Raw genomic sequence first — 21,564 nt, 5'->3', positions numbered from 1 at the left:
TCAGTAGGCAACAGCAAAATAAGTAATCAGTAAATGCTGTATGATATACAAAATATTAGCATACCATACCAGCATAAAACGTGAAATACACGAGAACGTACGTAACTGTATCGCTGACAAGAACAACACGTCCAACTACGCAGAGACTAGTAGTTTCGCAGAATCGACGTTATTCATATAGCCCCATTGCCAACATCTAGCGTCTGGTACATTTTTCACGTATAATAAAACACACACCCACACTGAATTAATATTCATTTTTGTTTGTTTGGTGGGAATACTCTTGTACTAATAACATAGATTCTACGAATTTAGCCCGTGACATAGGATGTAAAACTTTATTTGATAGTTGAACTGGTTATTCAAGCGAACAATACAGGCAAGTAAGTCCTGGCGCATTCTATGTTTTATGATGGTGTGGAACGGTAACATTCTATACTTAGAAAATATTTGCTGATTACTTGGTTTACTGTCATCTACGGATGTGAGGAGGGTTCATGTCTAACCGAAACTGGTTTTAAAAAATTAATCCGATCAAGACAGATAATAAATCAAAATCTTAAACATGTCTGCAATTCAGCAACTGTATAAAATTGAAGAGGATGAAATAAAATCAGCCAACTAGTTGCCGACCGAATGTGCATTTAGCCCTTGACTTAGGTTTTGATATTTATAAAAGTATCTTCTTCAGAAGGATTGGGCTTTGTTATATCATATAGTAGTAAATTGCAATAGCTGGAGCCGAGTGGCTGTTGTAAGCTTCAGCTATTCTAATTTATAACCACGTGATATAAGAAGGCCCACTTCTTCTGAAGAAAATATTTTTATAAACGTCGAAACCTAAGTCAAGGGCTAAATAAATATTTGGTTTGCTTCTGGTTGGGAGACTTTTTCAACTTCTTCGATAATAAATCAGTTTTGAAACCAGAGAGCGCGGATTTTCTCCATTGACATTATGTAAGTTTTTGCATAGTTTGACCAACACGCCAAATTTGACCAATTTTTTGATCGTCTGCCGACTGTTTACATGCCTTTTTCTTGATACCTATTAGATTTTGTATTGCTTAATATGTTCTTTATTTATTAGTCATTTTCATATCTATGGAACACGCGAATATTTTTTGTTATTTTTATGTATTTTTTGTTTGTTTCTTTTCTGAAATTTATGGTTTCACATTTTTCGTTAATTGCGCAATCCACGGGCTATTTTTTTTTTTTTTAAGTCAGCGGAAAAGTCACCTATTAGGATATTATAAACAAACACTAGATGTCGATATTGAGATAAGGCATTAGGTCCTACTATTTCTTCAAAATTAGTAATTTTTTTACTGTTGAAGAAACACCAGCTGAGAAGATTGCCGACTAATTTGTTTACAGTGAGCATTTAAATAAACAGTATTGTAAGATAATCACCCAAGCTATTCGTTGTTTTTTTTTTTACTATTTTGGTAAACGCCTAATTCAGCAACAATGCCTCTAAGCGTTTCGTCCGTCTGCTGGTACCAATAACCTGCATAAAAGGGTGTCGACAATCGGAATTTCGTTGTTGTATGACGACCGTCGGCGGAAAATTTCGCGAAGGTCGTCCAAAATCGACTGTCGTTCCAAAAATCACACCGACGCTGTGCACATCATGACTGAAGCGAAATGTCACGTGACAGAGTCGACCTGAGGCATATCGAAGACTACTACATTTGATGTTGATCCCGATTTACTCAGCACAGTTAGACCCAAGCTCGAATAATGATTCGTGTAAACTAGTGCAAGGAAATGCACAAAAAGTTAGTCCGCAAAATGCGAAGGCGGTGTACAGCACATAACAGACGAAATTTCATGAGGGTTGGAACCTAAGCAGTAAACAACATTTTGTAAAAGCAAACGTAAACATAAACGTAAACGCGACTCAAGGATCAAACCTCAAGCGTTTGTCGAATTAGTTGGCAGTGTGCTGCTTCATTTGACGTGCCTGTCAAACAGAGACGGATCTGAGAGAAGTTTTCAATAAGGCCGAGTTGACAATCAAGTTTGTCCGCTTACGCGCTCTTCTGTCAAATTGTATCCGGTTGTTTACTGGACTTCGAAGATGTCAGACTTTACCAATACACAGTTCGAACGAGACAATTTTTTATTCCAATTTATGTCTCTGTATCGTCAATTTCTGCAATACTGAAAATTACGACGAAAAAATACTTCAAAAAATGGTCAAATACTTTGTGAAACGATTTGTCTAAAACTAAGAAATGTAATAGATTAGAAAAACATTTGACACATGTCATTTTCTGTAGGGCTTAGGCGATTTTGAGCATCACTCAAAAGGCGCATCAAATATTTCTCAATCCTGGTGTATTTTTTACTTTTAGACAACTCATTTCACAAAATATTGAGTGGTTCTTTTTTAATTTTTATTTATATTTTCAAGTTTTGTTCAGAGACCATGCTCTTATTGGTTCCGACATGCCTTCCTAGCGTTTTTTGTTCTCGATATGTCCTGAATAAAGTGCTTCATTCGATGGAATTCATTTCGACAGTTAAATGGCTTACCAATCCAACTTTTTATGCCTAAACAGCTACGTCTTCAAAAGATAAGCTTTTTGACAACTCATTTGTATTCCTAGTGCCTGCTGTTCTCGAATGTACTGCATTTATTACATCATGCGAATGGAGCTATTCTAAAAATCAAATATCATACCAACGCAACTTTTTTACGCTAGAGAGATGAGATGAACTTTTTGCCATCTCGTTTGCCTTGTTAGCGTCTTCTGTTCTGGAAATGTCTTAAATGAAATACGAAGTTGGGTCGAAGGAAGCCTTTTAGACAGTTAAATATCACACCAATTACGCTTTATATGCACAAGATAGCTAGGCGTTGAAGAGATGAACATTTTAAGACATCCTTTACATAGTTAGCAGTGGCTGTTGCGCGAAATATTTCCAATTTCTTTCAAATTAATGAGATTTTCCTATTACCGTTAAATTTTAAAAGAATTTTTTTTTTCAAAACAAGGCCTCGCTTTGCTTAATTTGATACCGTAATTATCCATAGCCCACTCTTATTCGATCACGACAATGCTGGCAAAAGTCGTGGTGTAATTTACAAGGAGTCTTGTATTCGCTCTGCTCAAACATTTGGGCAAGGAGCATAGGAACAAAAACGAAAGATCAGTGGAAATTACCAAAATGGTAGAGGTGTTGCGTCTTTCCCATCCAAATGTTTCACAGGAAAGAAATATCAATATACTACGCACGACAGACAAGCGAGAGCGCAATAAAATAATATTATCTTGTAATACACAATTTATTGTTTCACATATGTCATAACGGTAACGGTACTCACTATACGAAGTGCAATGCAGGATACAAATTTTAAATCTTTGAAATATACAGCAGCTGCCAAATATTCTCAAAAATTATTCGTTATCTTTGAGGAACTAGAATAGATTTTTCGCATATCTGTTTCTTCTATTTCTAATGTCAGGGCAAAGTTATTAAAAGTCTGACTGCACATTCAAATAAAAATGACTTTTCCGTTCATTTTTTATTTATTACTAGAACACGTCCACAATAAGTTTCCAAAGTTTCAGTGTTTGCACATTTGATCTAAGAGGGACAACAAGAGAAAATACGTGGCTCTCACTTACAGTGGAAGAATTGGATAAGACTGAAAGATGCTTTCTTAAATCCGATGTTAAAATAGGGTGCTGAACAAACAGCACACTAAAATTGAAGCTCCGGCACAGAATATGTAATAGCAGGAATAAATTTCAGGATTCAGGTGTATATAAGATCAACTGTGATGACTTCTGTAAACAATACATAGGGCAGACTGGTAGGAACGTTAAAACTACACTACTGGCCATTAAAATTGCTACACCACGAAAATGGCGTGCTACAGACGCGAAATTTAACCGACAGGAAGAAGATGCTGTGATATGAAAATGATGAGCTTCTCAGAGCAATCACACAAGGTTGGCGCCGGTGGCGACGCCTACAACGTGCTGACACGAGGGAAGTTGAGAACCGATTTCTCATACACAAACAGCAGTGGACCGGCTTTGCCTGGTGAAACGTTGTTTTGATGCCTCGAGTGAGGAGGAGAAATGCGTACCATCACGTTTCCGACTTTGATAAAGGTCGGATTGTAGCCTATTGCGATTGCTGTTTATCGTATCGGGACATTGCTGCTCGCGTTGGTCGAGATCCAATGACTGTTAGCAAGATTGTGGAATCGCTGGGTTCAAGAGGGTAACGCGGAACGCCGTGCTGGATCCCAACGGCCTCGTATCACTAGCAGTCATTATGACAGGCATCTTATCCACATGGCTGTAACGGATCGTGCAGCCACGTCTCGATCCCTGAGTCAACAGATAGGAACGTTTTGCAAAACAACAACCATCTTCACGAACAGTTCGACGACGTTTGCAGCAGCATAGACTATCAGTTTGGAGACCATTTCTGCATCACAGACAGGAGCGCCTAGGTGGTGTACTCAACGACGAACCTGGATGCACGAATGGCAAAACGTCATTTTTTCGGATGAATCCAAGTTCTGTTTACAGCATCATGATGGTCGCATCCGTGTTTGGCGACATCGCGGTGAACGCACATTGGAAGCGTGTATTCGTCATCGCCATGCTGGTGTATCACCTTGCGTGATGGTTTGGGGTGCCATTGGTTACACGTCTCGGTCACCTCTTGTTCGCATTGACGGCACTTTGAACAGTGGAAGTTATATTTTAGATGTGTTACGACCCGTGGCTCTACCCTTTATTCGATCTCTGCGAAACCCCACATTTCAGCAGGATAATGCACGATCGCATGTTGCAGGTCCTGTACGGGCTTTTCTGGATAGAGAAAATGCTCGACTGCTGCCCTGGCCAGCACATTCTCCAGATCTCTCACCAATTGAAAAAGTCTGGTCAGTGGTGGCCGAGCAACTGGGTCGTCACAATTCGCCACTATCTCTTCAGGATGAACTGTGGTATCGTGTTGAAGCAGCATGGGCACCTGTACCTGTACACGCCATCCAAGTTCTGTTTGACTCAATGCCGAGGCGTATCAAGGCCGTTATTATGGACAGAGGTGGTTGTTCTGGGAACTGATTTCTCAAGATCTATGCACCCAAATTGCGTGAAAACGTAATCACATGTCAGTTCTAGTATAATATGTTTGTCCAACGAATACCTGTTTATTATCTGCATTTCTTCTTGGTGTAGCAATTTTAATGGCCAGTAGTGTAGATTCAGGGAGCACACCTACTCTCGAAACAAAACAGCGTTTGGGGCGCATATGGTTGCCTTGAAGCACTCAGTCATGAACATTGAACAAAACTTAGGCATCCTACATAGAGTTCGTAAGGGACAGTTTTTAACATTTTGGAAGAAGTTGAAATATACTCCCACGAAAAGAAAGACCCGGATTTAATCCAGAACGAGCAAATCGAGTTCAATCAGTTACTTTAGTATTTATGGCGACTTACTGAAATGATCACTGTTGCGTATAGAAGTCCAAGCCGAAGGATGAGAGATGGTGCACGGCCAAACAGCTGGAAGATGCGTGCAGCGGCTGCCGTCGTTGACGGGACCCTCCTGCATGGCCCTCATACCCACGGCGATGAACATCAGACGACTGAACGGCTCGCGGCACAACACCGAAATAGCGGGAACCATGGAAGCAGTCCATGGGGGATAACAAGCCTAAACCAGCGCCATGGACATAGAAATCGCCCTTTGTTTTTGATCGTACAAAAACGATACGTTTTTGTGTATTTTTATTTTGACAAGTACAGATTTTAACGTTGACAACTACAGATCTGAAGTAAGTAAATTTAGAGATAAAAGCACACCAGAAAAATCTACTTAATGCAGTATGTGCATATGTAATGTAACAAATGTACCAGACGCCACCTGTCGGTAAGAGTTTATAATGAATATAAATGACGTGCATTCTACCAACCAATTTAATGTGACGCAGAATGTGAAGGTTGCTGTGTGAGGACGGGTTACTCCTGTAACCGAAATTGTTCTGGTACATTTGATGTTGTTCGGGTAGGACGAAATAGGTTTGTATTTGTCAAATAGTAAATTACCCTACTGTACTGGCGATTAAAATTGCTACACCACGAAGATGACGTTCTACAGATATTGAAATTTAACCGACAGGAAGAAGATGCTGTGATATGCAAATTATTAGATTTTCAGAGCATTCACACAAGGTTGGCGCCGATGGCGACACCTACAACGTGCTGACAGGACGAAAGTTTCCAACCGATTTGTCATAAACAAACAGCAGGTGACCGGCGTTGCCTAGTGAAACGTTATTGTGATGCCTCGTGTAAGGAGGAGAAATGCGTACCATCACGTTTCCGACTTTGATAGTCGGATTATAGCTTATCGCAATATCGGTTTCTCGTATCGCGACATTGCTGCTCGCGTTGGTCGAGATCCAATGACTTAGCAGAATATGGAATCGGTGGGTTCAGGAGGGTAATAGGGAACGCCGTGCTGGATCCCAACGGCCTCGTATCACTAGCAGTTGAGATGAGAGGCAACTTATCCGCATGGATGTAACGGATCGTGCTTCTGAGTCTCGATCCCTGAGTCAATAGATCGGGACGTTTCCAAAACAACAACCATCTGCACGAACAGTTCGACGACGTTAGCAGCATCAACGAACTATCAGCTCGGAGACCATGGCCGCGGTTACCCTTGACGCTGCATCACAGACAGGAGCGCCTGCGATGGCGTACTCAACGACGAACCTGGGTGCACGAATGGCAAAACATCAATTTTTCGGGTGAATCCAGGTTCTGTTTACAGAATCATAATGGTCTCATCCGTGTTTAGCGGCATCGCGGTGAACGCACATTGGAAGCGTGTATTCGTCATCGCCATACTGGCGTATCACCCGGCGTTATGATATCGCGTGCCATTGGTTACACGTCTCGGTCACCTCTTATTCGCACTGACGGCACTTTGAACAGTGGACGTTACACTTCAGATGTGTTACAACCCGTGGCTCTACCCTTCATTCGATTCCTGTGAAACCCTACATTTCAGCAGGATAATGCACGCCCGCATGTTGCAGGTCCTGTACGGGCCTTTCTGGATAGAGAAAATGTTCCACTGCTGCCCTGGCCAGCACATTCTCCAGATCTCTCACCAATTGAAAACGTCTGGTCAATGGTGGCCGAGCAACTGGCTCGTCTCAATACGCCAGTCACTACTCTTGATGAATTGTGGTATCGTGTTGAAGCAGCATGGGCACCTGCACCTGTACACGCCATCCAAGCTCTGTTTGACTCAATGCCGAGGCGTATCAAGGCCGTTATTATGGACAGAGGTGGTTGTTCTGGGAACTGATTTCTCAAGATCTATGCACCCAAATTGCGTGAAAACGTAATCACATGTCAGTTCTAGTATAATATGTTTGTCCAATGAATACCCGTTTATTATCTGCATTTCTTCTTGGCGTTGCAATTTTAATGGCCAGTAATGTAGTATCATTGTCATTTCAGATCTGAAGATGGTTCTAGCGGAACCGAAACCGGTCATGTGACTTAACGTTTTTGCAGTCATGAAGGATTATAAGTAACACATATATTGCTGTTTGAATATAAGATTTTTAAATTCCATAGAGAAGTTAAATACATTTAATCCAAGGAACTTAACAGTAAATGAGCTAATTTCGTGTAAAGCATGATACAAAATTTCATTGCTGTATCCTTAACATAGTGGATTTGGTGCAGCTTTCGAATAGTGTATGTTTTTCATGAACGTCACGCCTTACGTCAATGCAAGATATGAATCGATTCATACAACAAGGGCATCAGTCCATTGTCTTTTTTCGAATCTGAGTTAACACTGAATTTCACGTCTTGAATGTTCATCTCGTCATGAATGTTCGTCTCTGTCACTGTGGCTTTGTGATTGGGACGTTAGCCGGCCGCGGTGATCTCGCGGTTAAGGCGCTCAGTCCGGAACCGCGCGACTACTACGGTCGCATGTTCGAATCCTGCCTCGAGCATGGATCTGTGTGATGTCCTTAGGTTAGTTAGGTTTAAGTAGTTCTAAGTTCTAGGGGACTGATGACCATAGATGTTAAGTCCCATAGTACTCAGAGCCATTTTTTTGATTGGGACGTTAGCGTTCTGTAAAGGAAGGGCATCATCAGTGATTTTATGAAATACCCATACAGACGGTATTCTCTTGTTTTTTGTGCATTGGTATTTGACTGTGTGACTGCATCATTATTGTATACTGTGTATTCTAATACAGAGATATGTAAATCGGCGGAATACGGCGCTGCGGTCGGTAACGGCCGTATAAGACAAGTGTCTGGCGCAATTGTAAACATCTGTTACTGCTCCTACAATGGCAGATTATCAAGATGTAAGTGAGTCTGAAAGTGGTGTTGTAGTCGAGGCACGAGCGATGGGACACAGTATCTCTGAGGTAGCGATGAAGTAGGGATTTTCCCGTACGACCATTTCACGAGTGTGCCACGAATATCACGAATCCGGTAACTTGGAAATGAGCGTTTGGCGTCATTGGCTGAGAGGCCCCTTAGGGGGCAGACGAATCCGGTGAAACATCAAATCTCCGACATCGCTGCGCCCGGGAAAAGATGCTGCAAGAACGGGACCGACGCCTACTGAAGAGTATCGTTCACCGTGACGGAGATGCAACCCGTCAGAAAACTTCTGCTGATTTCAGTGCTGGGTCATCAACAAGTGTCAGCGTGCGAACCATTCAATGAAACTTCATCGATATGGGCGTTCGGAGCCGAAGGCCCACTCCTGTACCCTTGATGACTGCGCGACAAAAAGCTTTAAATCTCGCATGCGCCCGTCAACACTGACACTGGTCTGTTGACGCCTAGAAAAATGTTGCCTGGTCGGACGAGTCTCGTTTCAAATAGTGTCGAGCGGATGGACGTGCACGGGTACGGGGACAACCTCATGAATCCATGGACCCTGCATGTCACCAGGGGACTGTTCAAGCTGCTGGAGGCTCTGTATTGGTGTTGGGCGTGTGCAGTTGGAATGAAATGGGATCCCTGATACGTTCAGATACGACTCTGACAGGTGACACGTACTTAAGCATCCTGTCTGACCACCTGCATCTATTCGTGTCCATTGTGCATTCCGAATGACTTGGGCAATTCCAGCAGGACAAAGCTACACCCCACACGTGGAGAATTGCTACAGAGTGGCTCCAGGAACACCGTCCTGAGTTTAAGCACTTCCGCTGCCTATCAAACTCCCCACACATGAACATTATTGAGCATATCTGGAACGCCTTGCAACGTAATTAACTTTTCATGAAAGACATCATGTTTACGCCAGTGACTGTTAAACTTTTTATTTCCGCTATTGCAGTTTCGGCCCTAGGCCATTATCAAGTGCAGCTGAAATACAAATGACGACATATAAATGTGTCAGCTTGTGTAAAGTAGACATGACTTAAAGCCAAAACCTGTAATTTACATAGCTGCATTTTTCATTTTGTGTAATCGGCCGAAAGTGCAGGAGGTCAGGTCCATATGTAGGAGGATAAGAGTGGAGAAACTTCAGGATAAGGAAATCAGGCACAAGCACATAACAGCGATCTCAGAAAGGTACCAGTTAGTTGAATGTAGTCAATTACAGTCATTGGAAAATGAATGGACAAGGTACAGGGACACAGTACTAGAAGTGGCTGAAGAATGTCTTGGAACAGTAGTGTGTAAAAGTAGGATGAAGCAAACAGCTTGGTGGAATGACACAGTCAAGGCAACCTGTAAAAGGAAAAATAGCTACATACTAGAACTCAGATAGACAGAGAAAGTTATGTTGAAGAAAGAAACAAAGCCAAACAGATAATTGCAGCATCCAAGAAGAAATCTTGGGAAGACTTTGGAATCAGGTTGGAGACTATGGGTCAAGCTGCTGGAAAACCATTCTGGAGTGTAATTAGCAGTCTTTGAAAAGGAGGTAAGAAGGAAATGACAAGTATTTTGGACAGATCTTGAAAACTGCTGGTGAATCCTGTGGATGCCTTGGGCAGATGGAGGGCATATTTTGTAGAGTTGCTCAACGTAGGTGAAAATGCGATCGGTAATGTTTCAGGTTTCGAGGTAGAAGGGGATAGGAATGATGATAGATATAGGATCACGTTTGAGGAAGTGGAGAAAATGGTCAATAGATTGCAGTGCAATAAAGCAGCTGGGGTGGATGAAATTAAGTCAGAACTCATGAAATACAGTGGAATGTCAGGTCTTAAATGGCTACACAGGATAATTGAAATGGCCTGGGAGTCGGGACAGTTTCCATCAGACTGGACAAAAGCAGTAATCACACCAATCTTTAAACATGGAAACAGAAAATATTGTAACAACTACAGAGGTATCTATTTGATCAGTGTTGTGGGTAAAATCTTCTCAGATATTGCTGAAAGGAAAGTGCGAGTATTAGTTGAGGACCAATTGGATGAAAATCAGTGTGGGTTTAGGCCTCTTAGAGGTTGTCAGGACCAGATCTTTAGCTTACGGCAAATAATGGAGAAGTGTTATGAGTCGAACAGGGAATTGTATGTATGCTTTATAGATCTAGAAAAGGCATATGACTGGGTTCCTAGGAGGAAATTATTGTCTGTTCTACGAGATTATGGAATGGGAGGCAAACTTTTGCAAGCAATTAAAGGTCTTTACATGGATAGTCAGGCAACAGTTAGAGTTGACGGTAAATTGAGTTCATGGTTCAGAGTAGTTTAAGGGGTAAGACGAGGCTGCAACCTGTCTCCAGTGTTGTTCATATTATTTATGGATCATATGTTGAAAACAATAGACTGGCTGGGTGAGATCAAGATATGTGAGCACAAAATAAGCAGTCTTGCATATGCGGATGACCTAGTTGTGATGGCAGATTCGATTGAAAGTTTGCAAAGTAATATTTCAGAGCTAGATCAGAAATGAAAGGACTATGGTATGAAGATAAGGATCTCCAGAACGAAAGAAATGTCAGTGGGAAAGAAATATAAACAGATTGAGTGCCAAATAGGAGGAACAAAGTTAGAACAGGTGGACGGTTTCAAGTACTTAGGATGCATATTCTCACAGGATGGCAACATAGTGAAAGAACTGGAAGCCAGGTGTAGCAAAGATAATGCAGTGAGCGCTGAGCTACGATCTACTCTCTTCTGCAAGAAGGAAGTCAGTACCAAGACTAAGTTATCTGTGCACCGTTCAATCTTTCGACCAACTTTGTTGTATGGGAGAGAAAGCTGGGTGCATTCAGGTTACCTTATCAACAAGGTTGAGGTTACGGATATGAAAGTAGCTAGGATGATTGCAGGTACAATGGTAGGAGGGTGTCCACAACAAGGAAATCAAAGAAAAACTGGGAATGAACTCCATAGATGTAGCAGTCAGGGCGAACAGGCTTAGATGGTGGGGTCATGTTACACGCATGGGAGAAGCAAGGTTACCCAAGAGACTCATGGGTTCAGCAGTAGAGGGTAGGAGAAGTCGGGGCAGACCAAGGAGAAGGTACCTGGATTCGGTTAAGAATGATTTTGAAGGAATAGGTTTAACATCAGAAGAGGCACCAATGTTAACACTGAATAGGGGATCATGGAGGAATTTTATAAAGGGGGCTATGCTCCAGACTGAACGCTGAAAGGCATAATCAGTCTTAAATGATGATGATGATGATGATGTAATCGGCCGAATGTCAATATACACAACGATTTTTGTAAAATATTTTATAAATATTTTGTACTTCAGCTTTACTAGATAATGGCCTAAGGCCGAAATTGCAGTAATGGAAATAAACCGTTTAACAGTCACTGTCGTAAGCATGATGACTTTCAAGCCTTTACATTTTATTACTTTTCGTTATACAGAGCCTATGTTGAAACGAGTGTGAATTCCTGAGGGACCAAACTGCTTAGGTCATCAGTCCCTAGAATTACACACTACTTAAACTAACTTATGCCAAGAACAACACACACACTAATGCACGAGGGAGGACTCGAATCTCCGGCGGGAGGGACCGTGCAATCCGAGGCATGACGCCCCAAACCGCACGGTCACTCCGCGCAGCACAGAATCTATAAACCTATGTTTTGTAGTGTCTGCCATTCACAAAGTGACAGAATGACGACTGTGTTGAACGCGATGAATCAAATCGAAGACAAAATCTGATCCATCACTCTTGAAGCCGAATGTGAGAAAACATCGGACCAAAGGCTTGGAGAACATCAATGCAAAAGGGACAATTACACCAGCAAAAACAGCTGGGCCTGACTGCAGGTAGACTTTAGTAAAACATTAATTTACTCCTTGTAATACACTCTATATCTATCCCGTCTTGCTAGTGAGACTATAGAACGACGTTAACTGCTAGCTGCATGTTCCAATTTTGTTTCTGTTATATCCCAGGTGCAAGAAGAAATGTATGCAGAATATGTCTGTTATCAGTTTTTAAGCGCGTTTCTAATATGGACAGCAAGGATCAACGAGACGCATTCTCACGAAGTCTAACTGCATCCTGTCGCCCAAGGTCGTAAAAGGGAGGAAGATAGTGTGAAAAACGAATAGAGGTATTGTATGTACAATGGTATTCTGTATGTCGGAAACGAGAAGACTTCAGAGACCTTTACTACTTGGTCGGATTCTAAACGATTTAGGAGGAAAGAACCCCAAACACTTTGATTTACAACCAGAAACATTACTCTTGTTAAAGAGCATACTTGGGGTTTCCCAGTATTTGAAAGCCATTATTCTGCGTGTATAATTAAATATTTTGATAAAGGCTTAAAGTTAAAGAATTATGTATTATGTTTAAACTGAAACAGCTAGTTGTTACAATAGGCTTCACATCATACTATCAGTACTTCAAAACACAATTCAGCCGAAAATTTGGTCAACCTCATGCTGATTGCTGCTGCACTTATGAGGATGCGATAATCAAAGTAAAGAGCTCGCATTTGAGCGATGCTGCGAAAAGAACTGCTTCCGGTGAGATGATAGCACGCTAGCGGACAGAAAAGACATTTGATAACAGATTAAAGCAGGAGTCTAAAAAGAATGAATATGAGAAAAAGATGCGTACCATCTGCGCATATTATACACAAAATTTAACTGTACCAGTAATTTTCGTTCAGGAAACATACTATCTACGTCAAATTAAAGCCAATGTGTTTGCCTTTCATAACATCAAAGAGAATACTGCCAAAATATCTCTGTACCATGAAGGGGATGCGAAAAAGGCTCCGAATGAGGTATGTTCACTGCTCATGGATTACGTGAGCAATGTAGTCCCCGCAACATCTTTGAGCACTGACAGATACAGAAAGATTTTTAAAAAAAAGCTGAACACTTTTCCCCAGTGAGAGGGTACACCTTCAAGCCATACAATCGAGGTTTCAGTATCATTAACAAGTCTCTGAAAAGAGTAGAAAGAAATGGTTCAAATGGCTCTGAGCACTATGGGACTTAACATCTATGGTCATCAGTCTCCTAGAACTTCGAACTACTTAAACCTAACTAACCTAAGGACAACACACAACACCCAGCCATCACGAGGCAGAGAAAATCCATGACCCCGCCGGGAATCCAATCCGGGAACCCGGGCGCGGGAAGCGAGAACGCCACCGCAGAAAAGAGTAGATCGTTTGTATACAATGACAGTTATAAATCAGAGCACTATTCATAGCTCAAATAATCTCAACAAGTTGACTCCTTACACATTAGATTTCAAAAGCTGCTGGCTTCAGTTTTGTTCCAAGAGCGCAGTTTCCGAGGAGACTAGAGGTAGAATGATCCAGAAGAAAGACAAAATTAATTTTAACAGTCAATAGTTTTCACATTTCTCTCATAATTCGGAGTGTAAGGGTGTTGCCACAGCTAGACCGTTCACTGATGGCTTGAGCATAAACGCGTTCAGCCTAGATAGCCCCAGTGGAGGACAATCATGTTTGTCAAAAATCCCTGCGTACCCAGCGGGAAAGGTACCTGTTAAGGAAACGGAAACTGATGACCTGAAAAAAAAAAAAAAGATCGCGTATATGCCCGATGAGTATCACGAGAGCTTCACGGAGCTGACTTCTTGGCCTACTACGACTGGAGGAGGTGAGAACGAAGAATATCATTGGAGGAGGACGTGGAAGATTTCGACTCATTCCGATAGCTGTTCTGCATCCTGTGACTAGGAGGTTTGCTGCACTATAATATTGTAACAAATAAAAGCTGTATAGAAACTTTGTGCGGTTTGATCATTACAGCTACGCAGTTGTAAAATAATTCATAAAGATCGTGGTCTTGCGGTAGCGTTCTGGCTTCCTGCGCGCGGGGTGCCGGGTTCGATTCCCGGCACGGTGGGGAATTTTCCCTGCCTCGAAATGACTGGGTGTTGTTGTGTTGTTTTCATCATCATCAGTCATTCCCCATTACCGTCAGTGGAAGGCAATGGCGCCGGCTGTTGTGACCGAGCGGTTCTAGGGGCTTCGGTCTAGAACCGCGCGACTGCTATGGTCGCAGGTTCGAATCCTGCCTCGGGCATGGATGTCTATGATGTCCTTAGGTTAGTTAGGTTTAAGTAATTGTAACTCTAGGGGACTGATGACCTCACATGTTAAGTCCCACTGTGCTCAGAGCCATTTGAACCGCTTTTTTTTATTTTTTTATATATTTTTTTAAGGCAATGGCGGTGCGTGTCTCCCGCATCGTTCACTACGCTCCTCGGAGTATGGGATCTCATCATCATCATCAAAGAAAACTTATCATTCACAAGATTTAAACAATCAACTACTGACGAGAAATTCATGAAACATGTTCGGAATAATCTTAATGTGCGTTCTCTGTTGGATGATAACAGTTTTCTGTTATGATAGTAAAAAGTCTAAATAGTTTTTCGTGATTTCCCAACAGATAGCTAAAATGGACAGAAGCCTTTTTCTTTATGAATCAATTCACATGCTCTATCTGCTTTGTGGCCATTGCCACTATTGTCATAGTAATTCGCGACACGATATACAGCGTGCGCAGACAATTTTCGCGTGTCGAAGTCGGAACTTGTTGTGACAGCAACTTCAAAAGCGATGTTAAGTCTGACAAACTAGGCTCGAACCTCTACACACTCGTTTGACAAACCTCCGAATCCGGCAAATAAGTCTGATCCTTTAAAGGGACGCTTAGGCTTGTTTCAAATAGCCGACTGCCGCCTACATTACACTACGAGGAGCGATGTATGACATGGGTTATGCGATCAGCATGCCACCAATCCACCCAGCCGTTGTTGCCAGTAAATGAAGCCTGATCATGCTTCTTTATCCAAGCAGCCTCACAAAAAGTCAGTAGATCCCGTTCCAGACCACCCTACGTCGGAAAACAGAGTAAGTCAGGCTATAACGACATACCCGGGAAAACGGCATAGCAAGGCTATGGACGAAACCAGTTGAGTGTACCATCTGCACTAAGCTGTATAAAAAAGGACGATTGGTAACTCAGTTGCTACGTACGAGAGTTGGAACTTAAAAGATGGTTGAAATAGCTCTGAGCACTATGGGACTTAACTGCTGTGGTCATCAGTCCCCTAGAACTTAGAACTACTTAAACCTAACTAACCTAAGGACATCACACACATCCATGCCCGGGGCAGGATTCGAACCTGCGACCGTAGCGGTCGCTCAGTTCCAGACTGTAGCGCCTAGAACCGCACGGCCACTCCGGCCGGCTTCGTTTTGGTACTGTGAACGAAAAACTTACAGGTAAGCCTCCTATTTTTTTACTTTTATTCACATATATTCATTCATTAGTAGCGTAAGAAAGTAAGTAAGTGTTTCAGAAAAGTGTAAGTTCTTTTGTAAAGCATACTTTTAGCTATGTTTTGAGAGGTAGAAGGTTCTGCTAGAGTACGCAGTAAGTGATCGTTTCTTGAATGAATCGAAGAAGGCGTTTCAGGCTATAATGACAAACCGTGTGTCAGGGTAAAATGACACAGTATGTCATTTGACCCCGATGTGGATTTTAGTTCTGTGTGATCTTTGATATTAATTAAGCTATTTGTTTTACTTATCTGTTAAAATTTAATAACAATAGCAGTAGGTCATTATCCAGGGTGAAGCGAAATTCACGCACTCGGGCTTCGCAGCGCGATTCCTCACATGCCAATGATAAAAAAAAAAGGGTCTGTTGCAAAATTTCGTCCGGCGAGTGCATCCGGCAGAAAAAGGACGTTAAAGATTGGAAATCTAGCAACACTGTAACCGTATGTATGTAATTACTTTTGTCAGCACGTTAGTTGTGCTACACAGTTGACGCAGAAAATGGAGTTTTGGGTTAGCATGCAGGAGCGCTTGGGTTCGATCTTGGGTTGGGGCGCATTTTTTTTATCTTTTTGCTAATTTCATTCTAACATTTCATACTGTAATATACGCCGTTTCTTACGTCACATGTATCCTAAATTTACAATATTTTGTAACTCTGAATGTAACAAATACACTCCTGGAAATTGAAATAAGAACACCGTGAATTCATTGTCTCAGGAAGGGGAAACTTTATTGACACATTCCTGGGGTCAGATACATCACATGATCACACTGGCAGAACCACAGGCACATAGACACAGGCAACAGGGCATGCTCAATGTCGGCACTAGTACAGTGTATATCCACCTTTCGCAGCAATGCAGGCTGCTATTCTCCCATGGAGACGATCGTAGAGATGCTGGATGTAGTCCTGTGGAACGGCTTGCCATGCCATTTCCACCTGGCGCGTCAGTTGGTCCAACGTTCGTGCTGGACGTGCAGACCGCGTGAGACGACGCTTCATCCAGTCCCAAATATGCGCAATGGGGGACAGATCCAGAGATCTTGCTGGCCAGGGTAGTTGACTTACACCTTCTAGAGCACGTTGGGTGGCATGGGATACATGCGGACGTGCATTGTCCTGTTGGAACAGCAAGTTCCCTTGCCGGTCTAGGAATGGTAGAACGATGGGTTCGATGACGGTTTGGATATACCGTGCACTATTCAGTGTCCCCTCGACGATCATCAGAGGTATACGGCCAGTGTAGGAGATCGCTCCCCACACCATGATGCCGGGTGTTGGCCCTGTGTGCCTCGGTCGTATGCAGTCCTGATTGTGGCGCTCACCTGCAGGGCGCCAAACACGCATACGACCATCATTGGCACCAAGGCAGAAGCGACTCTCATCGCTGAAGACGACACATCTCCATTCGTCCCTCCATTCACGCCTGTCGCGACACCACTGGAGGCGGGCTGCACGATGTTGCTGCGTGAGCGGAAGACGGCCTAACGGTGTGCGGGACCGTAGCCCAGCTTCATGGAGACGGTTGCGAATGGTCCTCGCCGATACCCCAGGAGCAACAGTGTCCCTAATTTGCTGGGAAGTGGCGGTCCGGTCCCCTACGGCACTGCGTAGGATCCTACGGTCTTGGCGTGCATCCGTGCGTCGCCGCGGTCCGGTCCCAGGTCGACGGGCACGTGCACCTTCCGCCAACCACTGGCGACAACATCGATGTACTGTGGAGACCTCACGCCCCACGTGTTGAGCAATTCGGCGGTACGTCCACCCGGCCTCCCGCATGCCCACTATACGCCCTCGCTCAAAGTCCGTCAACTGCACATACGGTTCACGTACACGCTGTCGCGGCATGTTACCAGTGTTAAAGACTGCGATGGAGCTCCGTATGCCACGGCAAACTGGCTGACACTGACGGCGGCGGTGCACAAATGCTGCGCAGCTAGCGCCATTCGACGGCCAACATCGCGGTTCCTGGTGTGTCCGCTGTGCCGTGCGTGTGATCATTGCTTGTACAGCCCTCTCGCAGTGTCCGGAGCAAGTATGGTGGGTCTGGCACACCGGTGTCAATGTGTTCTTTTTTCCATTTCCAGGAGTGTACATGGTTAGACAAATAAGAAATACAGTTGAAACAAATGACCTGTCATAGGACAGAATAACTACAAAAACAATATCAATTTTGAGATGCTAAAGATGCTCCTGTTTCATGTAATGCGCATTACCCCTTTGACAGGCATTGTTCTGTATGATTCAGACCGACATCGCTAATTATGAAATATTCTGTTTCGAATTACACTGTGTCCCTAACTGTAATATACGTGATGTTCCCACAATTCCATCGATAGAATAATAATAATGAATTGAATGAACTGCGTACTAAACAGCATGCAGTTACTAGACTCAGCCTTGAAAGGCGTGGGACCATGGTGATAACACATACAAATAGTAACAGAGTCTGGACATTATTCGCAACGCACATTGATAGTCCTATTGGTAACGCCGTAATGAAATGTATGGACCTGAACGAGGCAAGAATAATAGTTGCAACTGATCTCTGGGACCACTGGAGGAGGATACAAAGAAAAAAGATTTCCCATCTATTGGATGAGGTATTGTGAAATTCCATGACATGAAAAGGGCTTCTTTCAAAGCTGACCAGTCTACCATTTCCACGATTGTAGTATGTAAGTGCAAGTGTTTTCTAGAGGACCCGCTGCAATCGCTGTTGGGTATTAAGATGGCTGTACCGTACCACCTGCAGTAACTTCGACAAATAAAAAAGAAAAAGAATATGCTCTCTACTCACGATCGAACCATCGACCTGCTGCATATTATACCTAAACTCAAACGCTGCTCCAACTGCACAGTACAATGGATAAGTGCTCACACAGGTAGTTAGTTACCTGTGGTTACAGTGTTGCCAGATTGCCACTCTTTAACTTCCTTTTTCTGCCGGATGAACTCGCCGCACGAAATTTTGTGAGAGACATTTTTTTATCGCTAGCACGTGAGGAGTTGCACTGAGAAGCCCGAGTGCGTGAATTTCGCTTCACCCCGTATAATAAAATGAATTAAACGAAACATTAAACATAAACTAATAAATGTGCAATGATACTGAAATGCTACGAATCTACATAAATTTGTGAATTTCCGCTTGCAGATGGCAGGAAATCGTCAAGACAGCCAGGATGCAGTGCAGATGAAGCAGGCTAGAGATGCAGTTACCAGGGCCGAGATGGGATGGCTGTGGCGTCAAACGCACGCGGAATTCCCCAGGCAGGTTTAGAAGACGTACTAGGAATACGAACAAAATATTCACTGGTGTTACAGAAAGGACTGGGCAGATTCCAGACAACTTTCAGTACTGCATTGGAGCGTTAACTGGTACAACACGTGAAACTATTGGTTCAAAATGGCTCTGAGGACTATGGGACTTAACATCTGAGAACTTAGAACTACTTAAACGTAGCTAACCTAAGGACATCACACACATCCATGCCCGAGGCAGGACTCTAACCTGCGACAGTAGCGGTCTCGCGGTTCCAGACTGAAGAGCCTAGAACCGCTCGGCCAGAAAGGCCGGCGAAACTATTGGAGTCGTGTATGTTTGGTATGAGTATGAAGGAAGTGAGACAACGTGTATTCCGAGTAATCGACAAAAGTAAAGAGAAAACAATTTTGACTAAGAAATATTGTACAAAAAAAGACCTCTTTGATTAGAACAACGCTGCTTGCGACGATTGCCACTGTTTTTACTGCTTGGGACTTCACTCGCTTTCAAATCCCGTAGAACACTGGTTACGGTGTCACCATGTAATTTGAGGGCACACACTGAATGTGCTGGCGTACGGCACAGAACAAAAATCTTTAGTTGTGATAACTGCAAATAGAAAGGATTGTCGAGAATTATTGTTTCAAAAACGGAACTAATTTTGTTGTTTCATGGATTCACATTATACGTATTTCCACTTTGTCTTCATTTTTTGTGCTATTGAACTGAGGAACCTTAATTGTTACTGTTGAAGAATTGTTACAGGAATAGTCTTTTACTTGTTACGTACAAATGTATTAAATATATCAAATATCTAATGTTCATCTTAATTTCTTACTTTTTCGTACTCGTGTGTCATTTTACCCTCACATCCGTCTAAAATGGCGTATTATGCGCTCTTTACAAGACCATCAAAAACATATAGTTTATATTAATTTAAAAACATGGCACCAAGATAGCGAAACTTACATGTGAATGAGGCACGGTCTTGATACAAATTTTATTTAACACAATGGTTTATGAAGCAATAATGACCTAAAAACAAAACGCTATGTTATTTTAGCCCGACTTCTCCTATTTAAGGACTTATCAGGAATCGAACCCCAGCCCTTCGCATCGAAGGGAGCGACGCTAAACTTTTTTTAAATATTAAATAACTTTCATGACAAAACTGTTAATCTACAGTTCTTGTTTCACATACACACACATTACATATACAATACGCAGCACATCAGTAAATATTATATCGGTGCGTACCATTCATCTCATGTCACACAGGCATATTTCTCCTTACAGTTGTTACTAACTAAAACATTTCCTTAAGACATACAGCCAGCCGGAGTGGCCGTGCGGTTCTAGGCGCTACAGTCTGGAACCGAGTGACCGCTACGGTCGCAGGTTCGAATCCTGCCTCGGGCATGGATGTGTGTGATGTCCTTAGGTTAGTTAGGTTTAATTAGTTCTAAGTTCTAGGCGACTGATGACCTCAGAAGTTCAGTCGCATAGTGCTCAGAACCATTTTGAACCTTAAGACATTTAGTAAAAAGTTGGCTAATTCTTCTTTATACACTCCTGGAAATGGAAAAAAGAACACATTGACACCGGTGTGTCAGACCCACCATACTTGCTCCGGACACTGCGAGAGGGCTGTACAAGCAATGATCACACGCACGGCACAGCGGACACACCAGGAACCGCGGCGTTGACCGTCGAATGGCGCTAGCTGCGCAGCATTTGTGCAACGCCGCCGTCAGTGTCAGCCAGTTTGCCGTGGCATACGGAACTCCATCGCAGTCTTTAACACTGGTAGCATGCCGCAACAGCGTGGACGTGAACCGTATGTGCAGTTGACGGACTTTGAGCGAGGGCGAATAGTGGGCATGCGGGAGGTCGGGTGGACGTACCGCCGAATTGCTCAACACGTGGGGCGTGAGGTCTCCACAGTACATCGATGTTGTCGCCAGTGGTCGGCGGAAGGTGCACGTGCCCGTCGACCTGGGACCGGACCGCAGCGACGCACGGATGCACGCCAAGACCATAGGATCCTACGCAGTGCTGTAGAAGACCGCACCGCCACTTCCCAGCAAATTAGGGACACTGTTGTTCCTGGGGTATCGGCGAGGAGCATTCGCAACCGTCTCCATGAAGCTGGACTACGGTCCCGCACACCGTTAGGCCGTCTTCCGCTCACGCCCCAACATCGTGCAGCCCGCCTCCAGTGGTGTCGCGACAGGCGTGAATGGAGGGACGAATGGAGACGTGTCGTCTTCAGCGATGAGAGTCGCTTCTGCCTCGGTGCCAATGATGGTCGTATGCGTGATTGGCGCCGTGCAGGTGAGCGCCACAATCAGGACTGCATACGACCGAGGCACACAGGGTCAACACCATCATGGTGTGGGGAGCGATCTCCTACACTGGCCGTACACCTCTGGTGATCGTCGAGGGGACACTGAATAGTGCACGGTACATCCAAACCGTCATCGAACCCATCG

At 43.4% G+C, this 21,564-nt stretch overlaps 1 protein-coding gene across 1 annotated transcript in view; it reads left to right on the top strand.

The window, feature by feature from the left end:
• The window catches only part of LOC126291475 (trichohyalin-like), a 75,381-nt gene extending 56,294 nt beyond the window's left edge, over positions 1–19,087 (top strand). The window contains exon 10 of the mRNA XM_049984985.1: positions 18,962–19,087. Coding sequence (XP_049840942.1) covers positions 18,962–19,087 — 126 coding nt within the window. The remainder of the gene's footprint in view (positions 1–18,961) is intronic.
• Positions 19,088–21,564: the final 2,477 nt, after the last annotated feature.

This window comes from Schistocerca gregaria, chromosome 9 (genome assembly GCF_023897955.1).
Source record: "Schistocerca gregaria isolate iqSchGreg1 chromosome 9, iqSchGreg1.2, whole genome shotgun sequence".
Classification (NCBI taxonomy): Eukaryota; Metazoa; Arthropoda; class Insecta; order Orthoptera; family Acrididae; genus Schistocerca; species Schistocerca gregaria.
This window is presented reverse-complemented; position numbering and strand designations above follow the sequence as displayed.